General features: G+C 38.3%; 2 protein-coding genes across 2 annotated transcripts; both read right to left on the bottom strand.

Moving 5' to 3' along the window:
* Nucleotides 1-1,084, bottom strand: cUnh15orf61 (chromosome Un C15orf61 homolog). The gene is made up of 2 exons (XM_083552159.1): nucleotides 622-1,084; nucleotides 1-498 (listed from the first exon to the last, which is right to left on the bottom strand). Exons 1-2 carry the CDS (start codon nucleotides 962-964, stop codon nucleotides 371-373), a joined length of 471 nt encoding a protein of 156 aa, XP_083408285.1. The 5' UTR covers nucleotides 965-1,084; the 3' UTR covers nucleotides 1-370.
* On the bottom strand, nucleotides 1,073-25,324 carry iqch (IQ motif containing H). The gene is made up of 22 exons (XM_083552039.1): nucleotides 25,276-25,324; nucleotides 25,138-25,193; nucleotides 24,727-24,840; nucleotides 23,848-23,945; nucleotides 23,670-23,745; nucleotides 23,451-23,570; nucleotides 20,670-20,775; nucleotides 20,060-20,173; nucleotides 19,536-19,699; nucleotides 17,298-17,834; nucleotides 16,214-16,280; nucleotides 15,475-15,558; nucleotides 15,171-15,340; nucleotides 13,582-13,854; nucleotides 13,220-13,408; nucleotides 9,724-9,844; nucleotides 9,352-9,638; nucleotides 5,531-5,701; nucleotides 3,864-3,989; nucleotides 3,610-3,671; nucleotides 3,058-3,166; nucleotides 1,073-1,986 (listed from the first exon to the last, which is right to left on the bottom strand). Exons 2-22 carry the CDS (start codon nucleotides 25,186-25,188, stop codon nucleotides 1,894-1,896), a joined length of 3,132 nt encoding a protein of 1,043 aa, XP_083408165.1. The 5' UTR covers nucleotides 25,189-25,193; nucleotides 25,276-25,324; the 3' UTR covers nucleotides 1,073-1,893.
* Between the last annotated feature and the right edge of the window lie 64 nt (nucleotides 25,325-25,388).

The raw sequence follows: 25,388 nt of genomic DNA, 5'->3' as shown, positions 1-25,388 counted from the left end.
CAATTTATTTAATAATTATATATTATAATTATTATTAATTACATTGCAACATTAATTTCATTATAATGTTTGGTACAATGCAACCTTTACTTTCAGTCTATGGCCCTCGTTCAAGTTTTGGCTTTTCGTAAGAAAAAATATTTGGACACCTCTGCTCTACACCAAAAATAAGTAGTCCTCTAGAAATTTGTAAAGAAAACCTTTACCGCAATTATACAATTCTTCATCACAGGTATTTTAAATGTTGAAACAAAGCAGTTTTATGGCATCTGTACTGTTATCAGAGTATTACAAAAATACACTGATTCCATTTTAATCTCTGTGCGTCTTTTTATAGCAAGGATAGGATGAGGTGATAATCCATCCAGCATCAGTATTTGGCACCTTCTACCTCTTTGTATGCAAAATAAATAGTGATTCTGCCAGCTGAAGTGTGCACACTTTCTGTTATACCAGCCACCATCCATGAGCCAAGGCCATACGCCAGACAGGGAATACCTAAAACAAGAAGGTAGAGGATGAGAAACTCAGGAATCCTCAACATTCTTTCATTCTCAACAACGTTTTTGGTATTCAATGGTAAATCAGGTCACTTCATGTTTACAGAAAGTTTGAACTAACCCAAGTTGATGACTTTCAGTATGCCAAAGAATTTGTTTTCAAACTCAAGGTTTTGAGGAGGCGCTTTGGTGCAGTGATACTTGATAAAGGGAAAAGCTCCGGTTCTGAGGATGTGATAGTTGGCACCTTGGACCTGCCAGTTAAAGTTGGACAAGCCGAACTGGTCATTTATTACAGCACTGTAGCGGACACAGAAGGATGTCCAGGGTGGAAGTTTGCGCTGAGAAAGGTGACATGTCAAAACCTCAGAGGCAGCTGGACGACAAAGGTTATTCCGAAATGTACTTGGGAAAAGCACAATCCTCAAAAAACCACTATGGATCATTCGCAGGATTCTTGTCATTGCTTCTGTTGGTTTATATTCATGTATTATGCATGCACACTTTTTGCAAATGCACAATTTCCAGTGATCTAACAACAGTCTCTGATTGCTTAGGTATACCACTTTATCAATGTATCTATAGATAGATATTTATACCTACAGATAAACTGCTGATACGCATTGGGTTAGTTAAATAATCCTCATACTCAAAACTTAAGGAGCATCAGAGACGCAAAAACAGTAATGTTATACAATCCATTAGGACATAGTAACCTAAGGAGTTCTTAGAATTAGCTTAGCCGGGAAAATGAACAGCTAACCTGCTAATAAGACCTAACGCGACGAATTCAAATAACAATATACTTTCGGCTCTTTATACATAGAAAGATTTTAAAAGCTTTAACGCACGCATAAAGGATTTGTGTGTCCTTCAGGTCTATCGAACAGCCGACAACTCTAGCATGTTCCCCCGCTATACTATCCGACTAGAAACAACAGCATAGTGTTAGTTCCGGTTGTATTGAATACTTACAAAGATGGTTAGTTCTCAGTAATTTACCAAGTAGACTGATGCTGTTTAAAATGGGTATAATTTGTTTTTATTTATGTTCTTGTTTCCATTTATGTTAGTATCAGTCATTTTTGCTTATATATGTTATTTAGCAGACATCTGTTACTCAAAGCACATTTTTAGGCAATTCCTCAGATGTTTCATCTAATAAGAGTAAATACACACATCCCTGGCTGAAAAAAACAAGACTTAGGGACAAAGGAATGACATAGCAATTCATAATTCACTGATCTATTTAACATTTAAACTTATTATCACTCTGTTTTTAATTTCAAGGAAATAGGGTGAATATATGGCAAGTGTATGGCACCATAACTAAGAGGAACAGGCTGCAGATGTGCAGTAAATGTGTTGAGTTTAACAGAAAAAAAAGGAAAATTTAAACATCTGCAGATTTCTCATTTTCTTTCTGCTTCTTGTCTCTGTTCTGGGTGATTACATTCAGCACCTGCTTTATATTCTTGATCAGCTCCTGTAAACACACACACACACACACACACACACACACACACACACACACACACACACACACACACACACACCTTAATATACCACAGTTCAGTATATATATATATATATATATATATATATATATATATATATATATATATATATATATATATATATATATAATATGAATACTTAAATTTTATATTTTACGAGTTTATTTAATTTTATCAATAATACTATACTATGGTAAAGTCTAATTCTACCCCTAAAGACATTTCCAGTGCTGTGAAATATAAAGTGCTTGTGGAATATCCTGTTATGTATATATATATATATATATATGTTCATGGTAAGGGAGGTATGGCATGGTACATTTTTATATTTGTTTGGAAAAAGTTGGATCATGGAAAATGCATTTGTCTTTCAAATCTTGTGTGTGTGTGTGTGTGTGTCTGTGTGTATCTATCTATCTATCTATCTATCTATCTATCTATCTATCTATCTATCTATCTATCTATCTATCTATCTATCTATCTATCTATCTATCTATCTGTAAAATATAGTGCACATAACAGAATATTTGTACTGTAGTGTTATGTTATTTTATCTTCCTATTGTTAAGGAATGTAAAGAATAATACACCAAAAACTAAAATGTTGAATTAAAGGGTTAGGATACCTTAAACAGACATGCTCAAAACTCAGAATGCCTACACTTGTGCTCTACGAAACAATATTGCAAATGGAACAGCTTCAAGTTCTCTATTCATTGTTCCCAAGGCTACGAGAGAGTCTAGTTATTATCTCACAGTGCGCTTATCACTCTAAATAGCTAATTGAAAAGCAAAGCATTTCCAGAGGAATAAAATTAAATTCAAATATGTGAATGTAATTGGTGCCTGGTTGTACCAATCAAAACTTTTGTTTCCATTACTCTCCTAATAGCCAAAGATACTTCACTAAGCTCATGACTGGACAGCGCTTAATGGATGATTAAAGTGTGTAAAGGATGCCATTAACAGGTTTCATGTTTAGAAGAGAGGTTCATTTCAGGAGGAAAAAGGCACACAATCATTAGTTCATTAACACCACACCTTAAAATTGGTCTCTCCTTGCATATTTGGGGCTGATATTTCTTGATGAATGACAGTGAGGTTGCAAGCAAAGGTCAGCAGTGCTCCCTGGAGATCTGGTGAGATTGTTCTGTTAACGAGATGCAGAGACAAACGAGCTTACTAATGATCCCCATCTACTGCCATCAGACAGAAAACTAGAAACAAAATCACCTTGTTTGAATGCTGGGGCTGCTGGGAGCTTAATGAGAGCTCTCAGGCTTAAAGAGGGCTGTTGTTCTTCAGGGAGAGACAATGGAAAGAAGCAGGGCTTGAGTGGTTAGCCATAGAACAGGAGTGATGAATGTGTTTAATTGTGCCTGGCAGTATATTGTGGGACTATACTTTTCGTTTGAGGAATTTACGGTGAAATGTGTAGGTGGTAAATTAGGTCCTTGGAGAAGGCTGATAGTTGTAAATACAGTGAATGATAGGACAGAATAAGTAAAGAAAATGAAGAAAGCTCCATGGGCTTTATACAGAACAGTGGTTAATGGATGATTAAGTGCTTAGAGTGCATCTGTGGTAACTTACACCATGCCAAGGCTGCTCCTTTCTGCACTGTCATGGAGAGCAAACACAGAGCCTTCTCTTGCCTGAAATTTAGGTTGGCACTGAGTGAGTATGACTTAACATGATTTAGCATTATTGTCATTAATGTGGATGATGTTAATGGATACAATGTATATACAAAAGCAAATTGACAGGCTACAATGGCAATGCAATTTGACACTGTAATTACCGGTACTGATGTACAATAAAAAAAAGCACAAGCATAAAGGTTTTACCTTAATGTCAAATCCGATGCCATGTGCCTTGCACATCTGGAAGAACACACTATAGTGGACCATAGAGAGGTTGGTATGAAAAAGCCAGCTGCTCATCACTGCAAAATGACTTGATGCTGGCGCTGACTGAGAAGACCCAAACACAATGAAAGAACTATTCAATTCAATTCAATTCATTTTTATTTGTATAGCGCTTTTAACAATGAACATTGTCTCAAAGCAGCTTTACACAGATAATGCGGTGATTAAAAATGAATATGTTCTTTATGAGTAAGTTTGTCCCTGATGAGCAAGCCGGTGGCGACTGGCGACTGTGGCAAGGAAAAACTCCCCGAGATGGCATAAGGAAGAAACCTTGAGAGGAACCAGACTCAAGAGGGAACCCATCCTCATCTGGGTTACACCGAATGTCCATTTGTGGCGGGTATACAATGTTGCGGGGTGCAGTGATGATGATCAAACTACATTACTAATCCAGTACTAATACTAATCTGTTGTCATGTAAGTAATTTTTTTTTTTTGTGTGTGTAGATGAGTTTGCATAATGAGGTATTAATTGAACCATGGTTCCTGCAATAAAAGGATACACAATTTATGGTAGGCTCACACTTAGCAAAGTGTTTATCTCTCAAGAAATCCGAAAGGCAATTCCTGGATTACACAAAAGAGGACAGACAGGTGTCCTCGAAAAGACAACCATGCTCACAGCAAAAGCCGCTAAATAATGTTTCAGAAAACATGCTACAGGAGCTGATTAGATGAAAGTGTCTGTACTCTGAAGACCATAAGCAGGCATGAAACATATTCTCTCTGACAGAAGTAAGGCACAAGCAATGGCCTTGGCACACTCTAGAGAGGCCATGTAATTCTTTCCAATAGAGCTGTGCTTTGAGCTGTCAAAAGCACTGTCCTCGTCCAACAATAAAGAGAATTTCCAGCCGGGATTTAATTGTGTTTGTAATATTCAGGCCCCAAGTGATGGCCAAAGCTGGAGCTATTAACCAAAGAGCAGGGCAGAAAAAACACTGTGCCACACACACACGCATACACAAACTAAATGAATGTTTGATAAAATAATACAAGTCTCAGATTAACAAGCGTAAACTTGGGTTTGCTGCTAATAAAGAAAGTCTATTGTTTAGGGGGCCGGCATCAGGTTGATGAGGTGCTCAGGCATGCATACACATGCATAATGAATGCTGTATGAATTATTAATGGGTTGATTATTTAGGCTCATCTATCAAAATGATAATGAATTAAACATCTAAACACCAATCAGGTCCAAAGCATAATTACAGTGTTTAGTTGTATTTAACAAAAAATAAAACAACAAACCTTCAGCTGATCACTCTTTATAGATGCAGTGATATATGGAGATAATATCCTGTTGAGAGGACCGTTATTACACTCTAGTCCACTCACTGGCAACAGATGCTGGATAATTACATTCCTGTGCTACACAGCCACGGTTAACAACCCAAATAGCTAATGTATAAAGTCTACCTCCAAATAAAAGCAAGGTTTAGATACCTTGTGCCAAGGCCACTTGATGAATTGCAATAACATCATCATTTACTTGACCACTTGATACAATTCTGAAATACATTGGAATTATTCCTAACAGCAAGCTAAATGGAAAACGAAATACAAGTATTGATGAGCAGTACAGAATCAGATGCTCGAGCTCTCTGGCGTGCAGCGGGTTTGCTGTTTCGGACTGGAGAAGGAACCTCCAGACGACTTGCGTGGCAGTTTAGCGTTCCTCCTGTCATGTGGAGCATGATCTGGGTCATAGCCAGCTGGTTACTGTAGCCAAGATCCAGATCAACAGCCCACACCTAGAAAAACACATATAAACACACATGCACATTAGCATTATAACCATTTAGTTCTATAACGAGAATTTCTAACCTGTATCTGTATCTCAGTACACAAAAATATCACAGTCGTATACATCTGATAGTTCGTAAATGGTCTATACCAGGGGTTCTCCTTTAAACTGTAAATTATCTGAACCTGCTCAGTGCTGAGGAACACTTTATTTATAGACAATAACATTTTGGATGTTTATTATACCCATGGAGCAATTTATTTCCGAATTCTTCTCTGATATATCAGGTCCAATTAGGTCGATTTCGAAAGTATTTACAGACTGACTTGTTTTTAAGTTTCTGAGGTTTGGATTAAAATAATTCAGTCAAATAGACTTGCAAAGATAAAAACTCAGTAATAAATGGAATAACCTTGATAACGAGCACTTGTGATTTATACTGCTGTAACAAATTAATAAAAAACATGTACCCCGGGGCTGTGCTTCATGGATTCCACTTTGAGAACCGCTGGCCCATATTAATGTTGTGAAAAGGGTTACTTTATGTGCGAACTGCGGAACATTAAAATACCCCACTGTGTGCATGTGTGAAAAAAAAAGAGACAGAGAGGCAGAACAAGCGAATGCATGGCATGAGTATAACAGTGTGTCGACTGCCTGATGGGCTACTCTCTTCACATCTGTATGGTTAATGGCATCATTATAAGGATATTAAGGGGTCAAGCCCCATCGTGGCCTTATTCTTAAACAGGGCTAATTTTCCCTGATAATAAACTAATAGCTATGTCCCTTTTCAAACAGTGGGAAATAAATCACCAGTGAAAGAGTTGTTAATAACTAAGTGGCAGTTGGCAGCCACTGCCGTCGTCTCTATTTGTCAAGCTAAACGCTCCTGCCAGGGAAAGCAAATGGCAACCCGGCTCCTGAACTCTGCCCCCCAATGCTTTTAATCGTGCCTCACTAGCGCTGGGTCACATTTTACTCCATCAGTTCTCTCATTCCATAAGCTTAACACCAAAACATAGTGGAAATAGATCTACACTGTAGGGGCCTCTGTCTGTCTGAGTAAAATAATAAGAGCAATACAATCTGTAGTATACATTTTCTAAATATTGAAAACATTTAAAAAATCATTAGTCTTAGATATAATTAACATTCGATATTTCAGATAGGAAAACTGCTGTGATAAACCATGGTAATGTATCATGTCAATGCTGCCAATATCTTTACAACCTTTCTCATTATTTAAATTGATTACAATTTAAAATATTGTCCTTGCTGTTTGAATAGTTTTTCTGCATCTACGCAGTGCCAAGCATAAAGCAAAATAACCAAGATTAAGATCCATGTCCATTTGTGAGTCTAGCAGTGTTCAAAGAAGGACCTAGGTTTTGTTCAGAATCGATCCAGGCATGTCTCCTGACCACAGTTAATGCTGGGGGTTTGTGTGATGAGCTAGGCTCCAGAGAGCTATTTAGCCAGTCTGTAAGAATCACCCAGGTCTGCCTCATTGTCAGCTTCCACAAAAGCGTCTGATATATACGCCCAGATTGTACCTGTTTTCTATAGCCTCTTTGCTTTCATTAAAAACTGCAATCCTGCAGCTGAGCCTCCCCTTACACACAATGTGAGGCAGACCTACAAGGGCAAACACATGTGCCCCCCCACCCCTTTGAATCCCTTTAAAAAATACACCAGCTTTTAGCAACAGGTTTGAATGTAAATTGATGTTCAAATAGAGACAGGTTTGCTTCAGCTTGGGCTCTCCCCCCTGCTTGCATGTTGAGAGAAATGGAACTGTGATGTCGATAATTCTCTGTCTGAACTCCTTTTGCATTCTCATCAACATGCAGGAAATCACATTCACTTTGTGCATTTTTATCATGATAATTGCATTCCACTGGACTTGTCCATCATAAAACCTAAAAAAAAAAAAATCCTTTCATTTTAACAGAAATTAATTTCAGTTTTATATTATTCTTTTTCTTGGTGCACAGGTGGAGGTAAGCTTTCCCAGTGGTTTAAGACATAATATTGCAGAGAAATATCACTGTAATGCCATTTACTGATGCGTTGTATCTATCCATTTTTGCAGAAATCTTCACAGAATTGCACTATAGGGTAGTGCACTGTTAAACTATCAAATATTTGCACAGCACAACAAGACCACTGTAATAAAATCCTCTAAAGGATGTGAGTATTATGGTAGCCCACATTGCAGGTTACTATGGACTGCAGAGGCCTTCTCCAGGGGGCTTTTGGATCCATCAGCACTGAGTAAATGTCTTTTTTTTACAAGCTCTAATGCCTTTAACACTGGAGGAGATCAGATCAAGGAGCTCCCCCCTGCCCCATGCGCTCCACAAGGGCAGTCCACACACCACTGCTTTGGTGTTCTAAACCACCAGCCTTTCCATCTCTCAACAGGCCTTACAAACATTTAGGAAATAGCACAAGGCTTTAGAGGTTCTTTTAAAATGCGGACAATTAAATGAAAGGGCGATACTTTGCCCTCTAGTGGCCAAGAAGATTAGACTGACTGCAGCGAGGAACAATGAGACGAGACCCATGGCACATTTAAATCTTACCAGCAGATCAGATATGAGTGTATTTTAAATCATTTTAAATATTTAACTGATGTAACTAAACCTGATCATTTAGGTTTGACCATCACTGTTGAATCTTGAATCTGGTTATATTGAACTCAGAGAACAGCTCATGACTTAGACTGCAATTAAAATACCAACTACAGATGCCAGTAGACTACTTCTAATGATCACAAAGCCTATACAAGCATATTTATGTAATACACTGTAAATATGGTCAATAATAGATTAAATTAAAAGGTGTTGAAATTCATAGAAACATAACTCAAGCTTTACTTGTTGTAAAACTAGCCTTGCTGTATATGATCATTTATATTTCCCATAATTAATGCTAGTCAGGTTGTAATGAACACTAGATATTAACCTCTATTATAATGCACTAATAACAATCCAAACAAAACACATGAAATTTATCAGTGAAAATTAAAACAATAAAATATATGATTTGCTCTGTAAGTAATACCGACTGCCAGGGAATGGTTTGTCTGATGATCTTGGACTACAACCAGACAAGACACAATCCAGCACATGGCTGAGGCATTACAAGGTCAGAGGCCAAGGCCCTAAACGGGAAATTAGTTTATTGACACAATAAGACCTGACAGTTTATTAGATGGGAGGGAAACCTCCAGGAGCCATCCATCTACCCAGTAACATCTTTTTCCTAGCACAGTAGACTGAGCACTGATAGCAGCAAGGTGAGAACCAACATGGCAGTAAAAAGACACTAACTCAATAGAGCCACATGTCTGACCTCATCTCGGTGCCTTTCAGACTTGTTCCACTGACTGTAAAATCTACTGTTTGACATATTGATTCAATAATGTGTCTCTGAATGCTCTTATTTAAAAAAAAATAAATAAAGATTCACACAACTGTGATTCAAGAGCGTCAATAAAAGAATGCACCATTTGTTTAAACTAGAAGATAATAATATTTTTTATCTGGGCTATCTTTAATATCAGTTAATATGGGCTAATCACAAGTATTTGGTGGTAATAAAGTAAACTGCACTGACCATGTCTGATCTGAATGGGGATTTTATAGTAACCTGCTGTTCCAGTGTGCCAGGCTCTAGGAAGGTGACCAGGTCCAGGGAAAAATGACCCAGGATGTGCCGCTCCTGGCAGGCTTTGCCGATCCGCATGCAGATGGAGTACAGGACATCAGGGCAAACAGAACTCTGTGGTACGGTGAAGCCTGCTACCTGCAGAAAACCAGGCCAGTGCAGCTGATCTCCACACGATAGCATGCGTACTCCTCCGCCTGGCTCCACCAGCAGATCCACAGACATACAGGTCACACTATCTGAAGGAGGGTAAGCCTCGATCACGCCACCTGAGAGATGACAAAAGCATTCAAAGACAGACTTTTTGTAGGCTAAATAGCATTTCAGTTTGAAAACAGTAGCTAGATTTTTCACCTTTTTTGAGAAGGTGCTCCAAGAAGCAGCTCCAGGTCGGATAGCAGGATGTGTCACAGGGCTTGGCATGAGTGGCCAAAAGAACAGGTACCACCTCCAGATATTTTCTTAGCACTCGTTCCTGTGTAAGCAAAAGATGATGCTAAATCTGAAAGGCTAGCGTCTATTATAAATTATTCCACAGAGACATACCTGTATTTAGTACTCAGCTGACAATAATTTGCTTCCTTCAGGAGTCTAGTGTAAATCAAACACGAGGTTGTGGTGTAACTACGAATAAATAATGGGGTGATTGGGGGCAGTGGTGACTGACAGCCAGTACCACAGTTGCATAATGGCTTTAACTGACTGCCCTCTGATTGCATCTGCCACAAAGAACTTAGAGCACAAGCGAGCTGATAAATGCCTAAGCAAGTTGATCAATCAGTGGATCAATCACGGACAGTCACTGATCAATGCATCTCTTGTTTCACTAACTAGAAAATGCCATATTGGCTGTGGCACTTGATTATGTTGTTGATTGCACAGTGACTTTCTGTGAATGGCTGTTAAAACCTGATTAATACAAGGCATATTGTTCAATGCCTGCAAAACCAAGACATAGAGAGGCCAGTGCATTTTAGCTGTGCTTTAAATGAAAACAGAAAAGCAGCTAAGAAAAAAGTTCATTTTTTCTACCAAAAGACATTTAACTCTTTTTTAAAGGCACAACCTTATTTATTAAATCCTGCCTGACAAATGAAGTAGCAGCAGGAGACTTGGAATAATATCATGAGACGTTGAGCATAATGCAAACATCTTCTGTCATAAATTCTTTTACACTTCGGTTTTATGCACATAGTTTATAAAGCAAATGTGTTACAGCGAACTCCACTGAGCAGCAGGATGAGAGATGAGCAGTTTGATATTCCAGTCATGAAACAGCTATCATCATATTCAAGTACTGTAAGAACCAGGGTCAATCACTGCACAGTGATTTCACCCTGTCACAAGCCATAAAGCACACAATGGTGCGTCAAAAAGCGTGCGAGGAAACAGCCCCCCTTTCTCAACCCAGAAGAGCACACGCATTCAGAGAATTTGCCACTGCACTTCTGCATGAACAACAGGGTAGAAGGAAGGAGGATTTTTTTTTGCCATTTTTTATTTGGATTTAAACTTCAAGCTGGGCAATGCGAAAAGATTTGCCTTGTTTGGCTTTCACATAAAGATACACAATCTGACAATAGAAAAATAAAATGACATGCACTGATTGCTGATTGAGCTCTCTATTATAACTTGCAATATTTTAAAAGGACTACTCATTTTATTAAACATTTAGCAGCAGCAGTGAGGACATAGAGGACATTGACTTGTTTCTTATTCATAACATTTTTCTTGCTTTGAGTTATGATTTCTTGAAACACTTTTCAAAATCAAAGAATATAACACAGGAAACACTAAAATAACACCAATACATATCATAAGGCTATGTTAAATCTATAAATCTTCACAGAAACATATATTTTATATACCTTACTAAAAAGTAAATTCTGTGATTTTCCATTCATGCAGCTTTCAACACAAATCAAAATGTGGAAAAAGTCTCATCCACCAATCCAATTAAAACTGAAGTGTTTCTAACCTTTTACAAACTAAACTATTAGCAGCCTGAGCATCTGTTGATGCTATTAAGCATAATTTCACACTGTGTGTAATGACCCATGTGCTAGCAGTATGTGAAATTGTGTAATGTGTAACACATAGTATGTATGGGCTCAACCCAACTATTGAATAGCATGAGAGCCATACATCTTTAGCTTCTCTTTTCTGAATGGGGTGAAATCTGTGTGGCGGGGATACGGTGCCTCGGGACATGGGCCTTCCATATACCCTTCAACCAAAAAAAGGTCCTTTAACTTGCCTCAGGGTAAGGATGGCTGAATGTTTTTCTAAAGGACCACATGAGTTCTGGTATCTGTTCTTTTCCCTTGCATTAAAACACAATCAATAATTAAACAATATGCACACAGTCTGGAAAATAGCAGGAGAGTTCCACATGGCTCATCACAAGCCATACTGATAGAATATTACTTGGTCCACGGTACTAAATAATGCTCCCTAAGAGACTATATTTGATAAATGCCTGCAGCAAACAGCAAATAAGTGTGGAGTCACTTAGATTTAGTAATTGCAGCTCAATAATATCACCATAACAGTCTGGATTCTCTGGATTCAGTACATTTGGGTGTAGGCATATGCTTGAGCAGAAGACTGTACACATACTAATCCAGTCATTCAATGAACAGAAGGCATTATTTACCCATTATTCCTCAGAACACCCTTGCAATTAAAAACTTTGACTGATAATGCCGAACTATAATATTTCAGAATCCATGCTTAAATTTTATTGGTTTGCAGTCATAAAGATAAAATGCAGAGAAGCAAGAAGTCTTTTATAAACAGTATGCAAATAACTCCACTGTAATCATAACTGTTCACATTTGGCAAAACATGTTCCCGACATGAGGGGCACTTAAACTGAAACTACTGAATTAACAGCAGCATATGAACACAGATCTATAGAAAATGGAAGATACGCCAGAGTAACCCCTGCGCTCTCTGTGCTGTTAGCAATGCTTGCCATTGATTAAAAGGCTGGAGTGGTGGAATAAAGGCCAACGCTTGCTTCCATATGGCCATAGAGCCCTAAGGGTGTAGGGCCAGCTCATCAGGCCCCAACTCCCTCGCCTCTCTCAAGGACCCCAGCTGGTGAAGGGCTCCCATCTCTTCATTTAAACCTCCTTCACTTGCTTTCGCCATAATGAAGCTTGGCTGGGCCTCAACCGCTTACGCCTGTAATTAACAGCGCCAATTCTGCCACAATTACATCCCCTCATTCGGCCCTCGCGTGAATTAAGGACTAAGCTAATTGCTGAGAGGTAGGGCACTAAGCCTCCTCCATTTAAAGAGAAAAAAAACTATAATAAGAAAAAAGCCTAGGCCAGTTCTTGCATGCCTATATGATGATAACCGTGTAATTAGTTTACACAATGCTTACAGTTTAATGGCAAAGAATAGTAATTAATGCATGACAGAAAATCAAAAGACCCATTATAAGCCTATGAGGGATAAAAGCAGAAGCCAAGGGAGCCACACAAAGCATTAGAGATATATCAAATCAATGTTTAGCTGCTTAGCAAATGTGTTTATATTGATGGGAATTAGAATACAATCCAATATGCTAACACCCAATGTTTTCCAACCCTTCTCACATTGCTGACAAGTTTGCACTAGAGAACAGTCTATACAGTATTCAATAAAATTGTATTTTAAAGTGTAACAGTGGCTGGCACCAATGGAAGTCTGGAGATAAGAGTATGTTCTACATGCATCAGGAAAACCACAAACAGGCAAACATCTTAATTAATCATCTAGAATCCATTACAACCAAAATATTGGTTGAGAAGAGAGCCAGTGTATTGACATGGATTATGAGAGAATGTAAGGCCCTCACCTGAGCCCATGCCATTCTCCACATCTGTGCTCCATGACGATTACATTCCTCCAAAGCCCAGGGCCGGAAACTCACATGACAGACATTACAGTAGGCTGTGCCACGGACACCGAACTCGTCATCTATTTTAAACAGCCAACGCTGTACCTCTAAATGATCTGTCATCAGCTGCGCAAAACACTCGTACAACTGAAAAATAAAAGAATGATGTGCACAAGTGTGATGATGAATTTCATGATGATTAATTTCATTATGATGAATTCATAATACATTTCAAAAATAATACCTGGACAATGGTTTTAAGCTGCATTCAATTACAAAAAAGATTGAACAAATGTTATAAGTTTATTAAGGAATTACACCTGCTGCAGTGTGTATATGTCAGCTTGTCCTGGGGGCATGCTAACACCGCTGCTGCTGAATATCCTCCTGATTCCAGACTTTGTGCCATAGAGCTGTGCCACAGTAGGCTCCGGTCCTAGGACTGGCACTCCTAACTCATCAGCCACAGCCAGATCATCCATGTGGGGGACAGCACTTACTAAATATGCCTGCTTCCCCTGGATCAAGTTCTTAATACGGCGCAAAGTGTGTGGGCTGTACTTCAGCAACGTGGACACACACATGCAGTGACCCTATACGAAAGAAAATAGTATGTTACTGGGATTCATTCCTAGAAACTACTGTTAAATCCAATGACAATATTAAATATCACATTATAGAAGATTTAATAAATTAAAAATACTGACAATTTGCAACGTCATATTTATTGTAGTCAATTTCCAAAATACAAATATAGAAAATATTTGTTTATATTAAACATTAAGTCAATTGATACTGCGTTGCTTTTATCTAATTCCCTTTGTACACAAAACTATCCATAGCTACATAGCTGTCCTTTCTGTTCCTGCCTCTAAGGTCTCCCTTTTGTTTACAGCTATAATTTATTAGTGTACATACATGCACTGGGCCCATTAGGAACAGCCGGAGGGGTCGTGACCCCTGTTCTGCAGCAGGTTAAATTGACCAAAGACAGCAAAGGGGAGGCTCTGGTTTGTGCACTATCACTAACCCATCTTTTCTGCACGCTAAGCGATGGGTTCCTTGGGACTCACTCTAATTACTCCACATCTGTATTTATTTGATCCATACGGCGTTCGCCCTTCTGTCACTGGCATCGGCGAACAGCGATTCATCCCACTGACAGGTCTGGCAGAGTTTACACATGCTGCCAAGCTGGGCAATCGATAGAGAAAAGTGAGGAGGACAGCCTAGTGCCTGTGTTTAGCTGCAAGTTAATGGCAGGCAGTAAGTAAAGCTATAGTGCTGGCTTCTGTGCAGAAGTGGGCAGGGTCACTTACGCTGTATTGATATGCAGTAAACATGCAGCATTGGATCGAATGTACACAGGACCTGGCCTGCTAAGCAGCCCTTTGTTTAATCACGTTCTGAGCCCACTGGTATTAGATATTGGATTGTGCTGTACATTATAATACAGGCTATTGCACGCGATTACAGTGATTTGCAGTAGCAATTAAAACAACAAGAGGTAACCTTTAACCTGAGTAAAAGCCAGAGTTGCAGTTCATTAATAATTTACATTTTAATCTAATGTCCTTATTTATTTATACACATTTCATAAGAAACTATAAAATGATAATAAAAGGATAGATGCATGTAAAACATTCTGCTCAGATAAATACGAGGAAAACAAACTTTTCATCACCAAGCGTGCATAACTGAGAGGGGGCTGTAAGTATTCTCAACACTACACCAAGAAAAATGATACCTCACAGGCACCCCCTACAGGTTAAAAACTGAATTGCAAAACAGGATTTTTGCTCTGCATCCTTAATTTGGTTTAAGTGAAACATTTCATAGTTCTTTTGTTTCTACTTTAAAATTTTGACGTATTAAGGCCTCTAATGTGTTTTTGTGCAGTGAACCATACTGAAAAGTGCTGATGTGCCTCAGGTGTGAGAATGGTGAAACTTTTGGGAATGGAAGGTGTGGGATTTCCGGTCTCAGCAGTTCCATTCAGGGCCAACAGATGAGTGTAGTAGTGGATCAAGTCCTCTCCCAAATGTACCGGACACACATATATCACCTCCACATTCTTATCTGTTAACAGTTAACATTAACTAATGATTAAGTTCAAACAACGTACAGTAAATTCACCTCAATGTCACTGCATTAATAAACATTCACAAAATTCACAACATATGTGGTCATGTGGTCAAGACTGCAGTGTCTACCTCTAATGTCACAGAGCCGACCCATCTGAGTGTTCTGCAATATGTCAAAACTTTTTAGGCTGTGCCGCTGTTGCTCCGAGTATCCTAACACACACACACACACACACACACACACACACACACACACACACACACACACACACACACACACACACACACACAAAACATCAATCCACATGAGATGCACAGATTTTTGAAACAGACTGCTTTACTTAAAGCTGATAAAGGTAATCGAATGATTAAATGCAGCTGAACTATCAGAGTGTGGCAATAGAAACAATAGGGTTCAACTTCTTAATTATCCCAGCTCACACAGCACTCTCCTCAGCCACCCCCAGTGTAAATACACCACTCCATCTGCTGCTAATTACTATTCACATTCTTCCTTTTATTATTTGTATCTGCGCACTGATAGCAGGTCAGCATAAATAGGCCAACCTGCTGAAGTAGGACTACTGTATGCAATAGACAAAATAAATGATTTTACATTTCTAAATTATCTAAAGCTAAAACGGAAATGTACTAACTGGGGTTTATAGCCCACATACATAAAGAGAGTACTTCTAATGAAATTGTTCATTCCGTAAATTATTCAGGTCAGGGTCACAGTGGATCTGGAGTGCATCCTGGGACAGTGGCACCATACACACAAAAATTCACACGTGGACATTATTTTACCCGAAGGAAACCTACCTGAAAACTGTGAGGCAATGTAAAAGTCCAGAAATAAAAGCAGTACCTAATGAGGGTACATGAATAATGGTCCTCTTAGAGGTGATAAGATGTTCCCAGTTGGTGGCCAAATGCTGTGGAATGCAAAGTACACAACAAAAAATGAACCAGTACCAAGCATCTAACAACAAGCACACATAAGCACACACACAAGCACACACGCACAGCTGGCCAATCATGAGACACAAGCAGACAACAAATTACACTCATCTTTCTCTCTGGGTTTTGTGTTGCCAAACCAAGCATAAATCCCATTCATTAAATGTGCTAAGCGCATGCTTCAAAACATCTTCCCTCTATTGATTCAATTAGCAGGTTGCATTATACTTTCTGCCAGGGTAGATTAAAGGCTTAATTAACACAATTTGACTGCTTAAAGGGTGGAAACATGCACATGCTCTTGTCTGCTCTTACAGACAAGATGGTAGAGTGACGGTATGAACAAATGAAAGTGTGTATTCTAATTAATTAAGATGTTACTGGGATGATGGCACAGGAAAACATCTGCTCTAACAACTGGATACGCTGATGCTTGCCATGTGGGTGTGAGAGGCACCTGAAATCCCATTGCTTCTAGCATGAGTACCCCTGAGCAGGAACTCGATTTATATTAGTCTTGTTTAAACAATGGCACAGAAGAAAAAAGGGTGAGCGTGAGTTTATAGTGATTAGTGAGTGTGCTTTAACTTGTAATCAGGAAACTGATCTAGGTAATTCATTGTCAAAGGAATGTCACAGAATAAGATTTGACTCTTTCTATAAAAAAAAAAACTGCATATATTTTAAATGAAAAAACAAACAAACTTAATTAGCACAGCATTTTCAATAATCATACTTCACTGTATACTTTGAAGTCTTCATTGTGATATTGGAATTCTAAACTGGTTATATGATATATAAATCAAAGTAATGCTGCTTGAAACATGAGCCATTATCTGTATGATAATTACAATAGTTTTTACAGTAGTTTACCATTTCTATTTATTGTCTTCGAATTTGATTTTCTATGCATTGCAAATAGCTATAAACCATATGTACATACTACAAAAATAGTACTTCCATATTCTTCAGTATTCAAGTATGAGTTTCACCTTTGCTCGACTGTGAAAATTCTCCATTTGACGTAGGCGGGTGGCCTGTAGGCTCTTCCTGACACGGCTCATTCGGGTGTGCAATAGCCAAGAAACAGCGATGGTTCTGGCTGCCCATTTGCAACGCTGTTGGTGCAAGTAGACAGTGCGAGTGCGATAGCACCTCCAGCAGGCCTGAATGCGTACAGCAGCCGCCCGGCGGCCACCCTCACCCTTGTAGCGCTGCCCAGGCTGCTGCATAAACTCCAGCACCTCGTCTCTGTTTTCCAGAGCAGAGAGGAGGCATTCCGCCCTTCCCCACCATAGCTCAGCTCTCAGCGCCAGGGCCACAAGTCGATCGCCACACACCAACGCATGAGGCACAGCGAACTGGCACAGCAGCCGCTCCAGCTGCCACAACGCCGCTTGCAAAGTGCTCCAACTTAGACAATAGTGCTCCTTAAAAGCGCAGAAGTCGGCTGCACTTGGATCAATTCGACCCTCCACTATACTGAAAAAGTGCTGACTACTGGGAGCAGCTGGTAATGCCAAAGCACACTAAGCACAAAGGAATCAGACACAGTTTGGTTACAGGATATTCTGGCATATATAAATATATATATACTCATACCAAAGTCCATTGCCATAAGCACATAAAAACATACCATAGCTGATGCCATATGTTGTGTTTTGTTACGAGATTATATGATCAGTTGTATAGAAGTGATGAGCAAGCAGTAATTAAATGGCATGTTAGAGGTATATTTAATAACCCAATTCTTGAGAAACATGTGGCATGCCCATCATTATATAGTTATTACATGTTCTACAGAGTTTGGACATGCCTAGTATTTTAGGGGTTTTAAGCCACATGCATGTGCCTTTTGTTTATATGCAACAAACTATGACAGTGAATGACTTGAAGAAGGTTCAATGAACAGGTGAGTACAAATTTGACATTTTTGGCTCTAACATAAGAACATATGTAAATCTGAGAACAGGAGAGAAGATGTTACCAGGCTCCCTCACACCTACAGTCAAACAAGGAGGTGGAAGCTTAACGGTTTGGGCTTGTTTTGGAGCAGGAGATGTTAAAGACTTATTCCAGGTGAAAGGAAAACTGAACCAACATGGCTACCATTCCATACTTCAACACCATGAGTGGACTGTGGCTAATTGGAACCAACTTCAACATACAAAATGAAAATGACACAAAGCATATGCCCAAACTCAGTAAACATTATTCAGGGAGCAAACAGTAAGCTGGAGTGTTATCTATTATGGGATGTCCTGTCTAGTCCTTTGACCTAAATCCAATTCAACTGCTCTGGGAAGAACTGCATCGCAAGGTCAAAAAAAATATCTGACCAGCAAAGAACTCCTTTGGCAAGTTTTACAGGAGGTATGGCAAAGTATTTCAGCTAAATAATTGTAGAAATGAACTATCCTGATTTCAAGAGTGTGTAAATCTGTTATTCATGCTAATAGAGGATTTTTCAAACTTTTTCATTAAAATCTTTGTTAAGGTTTTGTACCAACATCTGTACATTAATACAATTGCTTGGTCAAAGTAAACCTTCACACTGTTAAATTACCTGGTTTGTAGCATATAAATGAAGTTAAGGTGCATGTGTCTCTCGAACATTAACTGTATTATAAAATAATAATAAGTCTGTGCTACCATAAAGACTTAGCTGAATGGAGATGCAACAAAGTGTTCTGTTACTTTCTAATATAATATAGCACAGAATCTAAGAGAGTTTAGTTTTACTCTGTTCGTGTTATTTTTAATATAAATATAAATCACTGTGCTATGTTTGCATTTATATTTTTACAATCAAATACAAATACAGTCCATAAAAATAGCTGGCTTGATGCTTTTGCACAGGAACTGCATATCAACTGGAAAAATGTAAATAAAGAAAAACGCATTAGCAGTAATCAAGGCTAACAATAGAAAACCACTGATTCACAAAAATCTATGCAGAAGTTAGCCTTTACATAATTTAATACATGTAAACCCTGAGGCTGGTCCTGACAGCAAACAGTAATGATTATAAGATGCCAATAATAGTAGCATAAAGTGATTAAACCATAGTCATTTTACTAATTAGAACATGTTTATGTCCATCGATGAACAGAACCTGACAGAATTTTATCAATGAAAAACCTGAAGTTGGAATGAATATAAAATCTAAAGTGGTGTCCTTTCAGAGACACACACTAAGTGAGCTACAGTAATGACTTTTCTGGTTATACCTGAGAGTTGAGTGGCATAAATCCTGCTGGTCCAGGAGAAAGAAGTCTGCTACTGGAGGCAGCAGTGGGAGGCGGAGTCAGTGTGGTCCAAATGGATGGGTATTCAGGACTAATGGTTTTGGAAGTATTATCCTTAATTTGTCTCGTGTCCCTCTGCTGTTTCCCTGTCCACAGATCACAAGTTCAAACCTAATAAAGCTTCCACATCTACGTTTATAGTCATATTTGCATTTCAGGTAGCAGGTTCAAAAACATTTCTTTTTAAAATACAGAAAGCAAGTTTCCAGACCATTCCAGCAGCCTTACCATTTGTGCTAGTAATCTCTGACACCACACTGGTGTTTCTGGTAGAATGTATACTGCGCAGTTGCCAGGCAACTTAAAATATAATGTCTATAAAATACTACACCTCTACTCTGTGCTTACATTAATTTTTTATGACTTTGACAAAATTGTTGTTTTTTAAATTAGAATTAAAACTGTTCACTGGCTATAATAAGTACAAACAGTAATATGTGTCTAACCCATTTTATACTGGCTGCTGTCCTTGCTTTGGCACTGGGGCATTAAAAGGCTTTTAACCAGACTGTGTTTGGCTGCTGAGGGTAGTAGACATTCTCCTAAGTGACTGCCAAGTCCTGTAGAGAAACACACATACAAAAATTTTGTGTCGTTTTTCACCATTTTGTATAAACAATTGTCATTTTTTGTTGAACCTCATCACAATGCATGAAGTGTTCTTTGTCTGATCAGTTATGGCTACATTTCCATTTGATGGCTGTACTTTTACAGTCTGCATCCAGAACATTTCAAAATATGTCTGTCTGTGTGTATGGTGTTGAAGGAGTGTGATTTAGCATGCATAATGAGTCAATAATGAATAGTGCTGCTAGCCTAACTTCAAGGTCCTGCTTGGGCCAGTCCTGCTTGGAACCGGTGGCAAATAGATATTAGATAGATAGATAGATAGATAGATAGATAGATAGATAGATAGATAGATAGATAGATAGATAGATAGATAGATAGATAGATAGATAGATGGACGGACGGACGGACGGACGGACGGACGGACGGACGGACGGACGGACGGACAGACAGATAGATAGATAGATAGATGTATTCTTAGACTCTTGCCTGCTTTCTTGTCCTGCTCACAGAGAGGATATGCAGGGATGAGGGTTCTGTTTTGGTCTATACACACAACAGATACAGTAGAGCTCGTGATTTTCTGTGTTCCCACCTAAAGAGAAATAAGGTATGCATTTGTAGTTAAATACACACTCCACATTTTTCTTTTTGACTCACCGATTGCTCATTACTATAAATGCTGAACACAAACATTCTCTTCACTTTGCCATAAGTCTTTATTCATAAAATAATATAAGATAGTTTGCAATCATTTTGTATATTGAATGTATCAAAACAAGGGGTATTAGCTGAATTCGTTTGCCTTGCTAAGGCAAAAATAAATAAATAAATAAATAAAGATCTGCCTACAGGCTCCACAACCAAAAACAACGTTACTCTGAGAACAGAACAGGAACAAACCCCACTCAATAGCTTGTTCAAGGAGAACACTATTAGCTTTGGGTCACTGACTAGATTTCACCCTCCAAACAAAACTTTGTTCTAAAAGGCTGCAAGAGGACTATTCATTAATCAGGCTGGTGGCAGCTTGTAGATGTCAAAAGAATGTGGTTTCTTCCTTTTCTCCCTTGTCCCTCTTGCGATTTTGTCGACTGCTTGAGTTCAGAAACGTACATGCATAAAGCAGCGCAATGTTGTGTGATTACAACCAACAGATTTTCTGCATTCATTAAAAGAAAGTTGGAGCTAGCTTATACACAGTTAATGACATTGTAAACTAGCCAATAAGCTTCTCTTCCCTCCAGCAATCAATCACAAGCTGGCAATGTTTTCGGGAGACTTTGAGCATGGTTCAAAATGTTTATTTCTCTCCTGGTTTCTCTTGAGTGAACAGCTGTTTCAGTTCTACAAGAATTAAATGCCATCAGAGCAATGCCCAAAAATTTTCCTAGTTCCTCATAGCTATAAAACAGCTCATGAATCAAATGGCAAGAAGAGCTCCACGGTTATTTATCAACGATATAAGCAATCAGGAATCTGCTCGGATGATCAAGAAGGCAATGTTTACTCTCACGCTGATAAGCTTACCACTACGGTCATTTTAATGATTACCAATCAATCAGACAAAGTGCTTATTATGTATGGAGATATATTTTCTCAGGATGCAATATCATTAAAGATCAAAGCAGATAAAAGCATGTTAGCTACAGCAATTTTACAGCCTATTAGAACCGACAGTAAAAGAAATTCTCTATAATGCTAAAAAAAAAAAAAACACACAGCTGTCATTGTGTAAGTTGCATCTTAAAGTCCCAGCTTGTGTGATATTACAAAGAAACACAAAGTGGGAAACAGATAAGGGTTAAAAATAAACATGTATTGAGTCCCACCATCTTGCTCCTGCAGATTCTATAGCCGTGTGTTCTCACACCACTGAGCCAAGTGACACACCAGCAGTGCCTGCCAGCTGTGGAAGTGTTCTAAATGGGACACTAAAATGACCACAGCAGGAACAACAGCTCTAGAGGTGTGCTGGCACTGAGGTGTTGAAGGCAGTTGGCATTCTGCCAGCAGCTGCCGGGTGGGTAAGATGCGCCTGTCTTATTGGCATGCAGGAACAGGTAGCGGCACCTGTCCTGAGACAGATGTAAAGCAGCAGTCCATACAACTGCAATCAGGCACCAGCACCTTCTCAGGAGAATGCTGATGTGCAGCAATCTGCGTCTGTCTGTTGTCCGCCAGCCAAGTCTCCCATCGGCCACTGCAGCAACCTGACAGCCTCAGCTCCACCTGAATCTCTCTCCACATGACAGGCACAGGATGCCAGAGACAGAGGGATGAAGCAGACTGGCTACAACAAACCGTGACCTTTGAAATCATCAATTTGTTGACCGACAAATGCTTTCGCAGTGACTGTCAAAGCAAGTGCCTTTCAACTCAAAGATGTTTGAAAGCCTACTGACTAGAGTCATCTATTAATGCTGACTTGTCATTTACTTACTTTCACATGACAGTTTAAGACAACAGGCAGATTAGACAAATTCTGGCCTCTAGCAAATAAAAACTAGAATCCAACTTAGACACCCTTACTTTTTTTATTACTTTGTCCTCTCAAATTTACTTTTCTGTAGAATATCCATGTCAAAGTATTTAGCAAAAATTCAGTATATTAAGAAGTAAATAAGAAGAAATAATTGAGAGAAAAAATGGTTCTCTCTAGAACTGGGTACTGGTTTGGATTATTGAACAATTCTGAACAATTCCCACACTCATTTACACCTAGGGGTAATTTAGATTATAGCCCAGACTCATGCCAGACTACTTATAGGGTATAGGAGGAAATTGATATCCTAAAGTAACCTCAAAACCCCAGACCCTGATGATAAGGCTACAACATTATCTATTGAGCCTGCTCTTTAGGATGTTTGAAAGAAAAATGTGGGAAATCTCAGATGAGATGTGTGCATAAAGAAAATAAACACCGGAAAAAAAATTACAAAGAATAAAAAGCCGGACAAAAAATTTCTGAAATGATTTACTGAAACCAGGTTCGACTATTTATTTATTTATTTATTTATTTATTTTTATAAATACTTCAGTTTTAATATACATAAAAGCACATTTTATTATAATATACCAATAATAAAATAATGCACACATTTGTTATGCCATATGAAAATGTTTTTATAGTTCCCATTGATCAACCTGGATAGAAATGCTCAACCAATACCATGATGTTTCTACAATAAAGTATGTACAATAAAATATGTCATTATAAAGGCTAAAAGTGTATACCTTGTAAGAGAATGTTTTTTAAATAAAACTCACATTTGGCCCAGGTTTCTTGAACAAATCGGGAAGTTGAATGCCATAGTTCTGTTGCATCAGCTCTCTGTGTTTTGGGTGGTCAGGGTTGTATAGAACACGCAATGTAGACGCTGCCTTATGCTGGTAGAATGGCATAAATATATTTGGATCATGTGCTGTAATGCAGCAGTAACAGGATACAATAATTTGGTTTAGTGCGTTCTATACAAGAACACCAACCTTCTCTCCGGGAGATGCTCCAGCAGTCAGATGTTTCCGAGGATGAATGTATGGGATGGATTCAGTGGGTGGTTGCCTATAGGTGAGAAGGTGAATATTCACTTGGCTCTCTATTGTTTGAAAAAAACTTTTTAATGTCAAAGAAATATCTGATTTTTGACATGTTTGTCTATTATACCATTTGGCAATCTTTCTTGTTTTCTTCTCAGTGTGTTCAATAATGGGGAGTGTCAGTACTTGATTATTTGCCATCTTTAAATACTCCTCTGTGTGGCTCTGTATAAATATCACAAAAATAATTAATACACAAAACACAGGTTTATTTGACACATGGATACTCACATTGATAAGTAAATTTATCTTGTGGCTATTGGTCAGTTATATCAGCAAAATGTTATTAAATTGCAGGTATGCAGTTGATTATTGCCTATTACCTGTCAAGCACAATTTAAACATCCACCTCTACCAGTCTACCAGTAACCAGTAATACAACACAAAAACTGCAGAAATTATTATTAATGAAAAAATATATAGAAATGAGGCAATATGCTTAAAAAGATTAAAGCCATTTTTAAAGCATGTTCACATATAAGACCAATTCATATTGTTAAATACTCAATATTAATTAAAAAAAAATGCTGGGGCTCCATCAGTTAACAAAAAAAATATTTTTTAAGCAATGCTTTTTTTCTCTCTCTTTTTTTTTTTAAAGCAGCAGACTTTTACATCAAACCAAGTGTTCTCCAACCTTATGCGATCTGAAACACCTTAAGATGTAGAAATATTCTTGTAGTTCCCCTTAGTACTAGTTTTATAAGCATAATCTTAATAGTAGATTACATAAATAGAATTAAAATGCACAAGATTTGGAAATTATTTTACAAAATACATCATTTCTCAACCCTCCAAAACACGTAAAATTATCCTTAGATTTAGATTTGTTTAGATTAAATTAGATCACTCATTGGATCTGATTTCTGATTACTGGAATAAAGCTTTATTCTTGAAAAAAATTAATTTGCTAAAGCATGGTTTGGTGTCAAGGGTGTCACGTGACCTTAATGCCGTCCTCGGTCCTGCGTATCGCCGAATCGAGAGCTTGAACATCCACAGTCCCGTCGTGGTGTGTTCGCCCCAGGCTCTTCCTCAGCTCAGTTAAATCATTCTGCACCTGATAGAAAGAAAAACATAAACAGAAAACAAAATCAAACTAAAAAAAAAAAAGACAACTTATACAGTTCTTATACAGACAGTGTCCCCAGTTGTTGGGTAATTTATATAATTTTTACTAAAATAATCTTGGGGACCCCCTAAGTCTATTTTTTACTTGTCATGGGGTCCCTAATGCCTTATGGGGGTCCCGGATCCCACCCCAATTTGAGCACTGAACTTATATAACAGTCAGTGACAAATATCCACATATTACAGCTGGCAGTAAGTCTCTGTAAAGTGTGATCTTTGGTGTTACCTGCACTAGAATACGCCCAAGCTCGTCTCCTTTCTGAATGATATCAGCCATTCTTTCTGAAAAGAAATAAATAAAATTCTTTATGAAATATCCTAACACAAAGCAGTGGCACTTTTACACTTTTACTAACTAACCTACCTTCTGGTACGCACTCAATTTGTCAGCGTTGTCCAGAGCAACAGTCACGTGACATTGGCCTCTATGGAAACTAAAAGCGAAGGAACTCCTCTTTACTTTCAGTTTGTGGTGTA

The sequence above is a fragment of the Silurus aristotelis genome, assembly GCF_946808225.1.
Source record: "Silurus aristotelis genome assembly, chromosome: 10".
Lineage (NCBI taxonomy): Eukaryota > Metazoa > Chordata > Actinopteri > Siluriformes > Siluridae > Silurus > Silurus aristotelis.
Note: the sequence above shows the minus strand (reverse complement) of the source record. Positions and strands in the feature narration are given on the sequence as shown.

Excerpts from the sequence above, each read along its gene's own strand:
- cUnh15orf61 (XM_083552159.1), bottom strand. The coding sequence starts at position 964 with ATGACAAGAATCCTGCGAATGATCCATAGTGGTTTTTTGAGGATTGTG. Across the intron at positions 499-621 it reads ACTGAAAGTCATCAACTTGG|GTATTCCCTGTCTGGCGTAT; the intron begins GTTAGTTCAAAC and ends TTCTTGTTTTAG.
- iqch (XM_083552039.1), bottom strand. The coding sequence starts at position 25,188 with ATGGCTGATATCATTCAGAAAGGAGACGAGCTTGGGCGTATTCTAGTG. Across the intron at positions 13,855-15,170 it reads AGGCACATCAGCACTTTTCA|GGTCACTGCATGTGTGTGTC; the intron begins GTATGGTTCACT and ends TCTTTCGTATAG. Across the intron at positions 3,167-3,609 it reads AGGAGCAGCCTTGGCATGGT|AACAATCTCACCAGATCTCC; the intron begins GTAAGTTACCAC and ends TCTCGTTAACAG.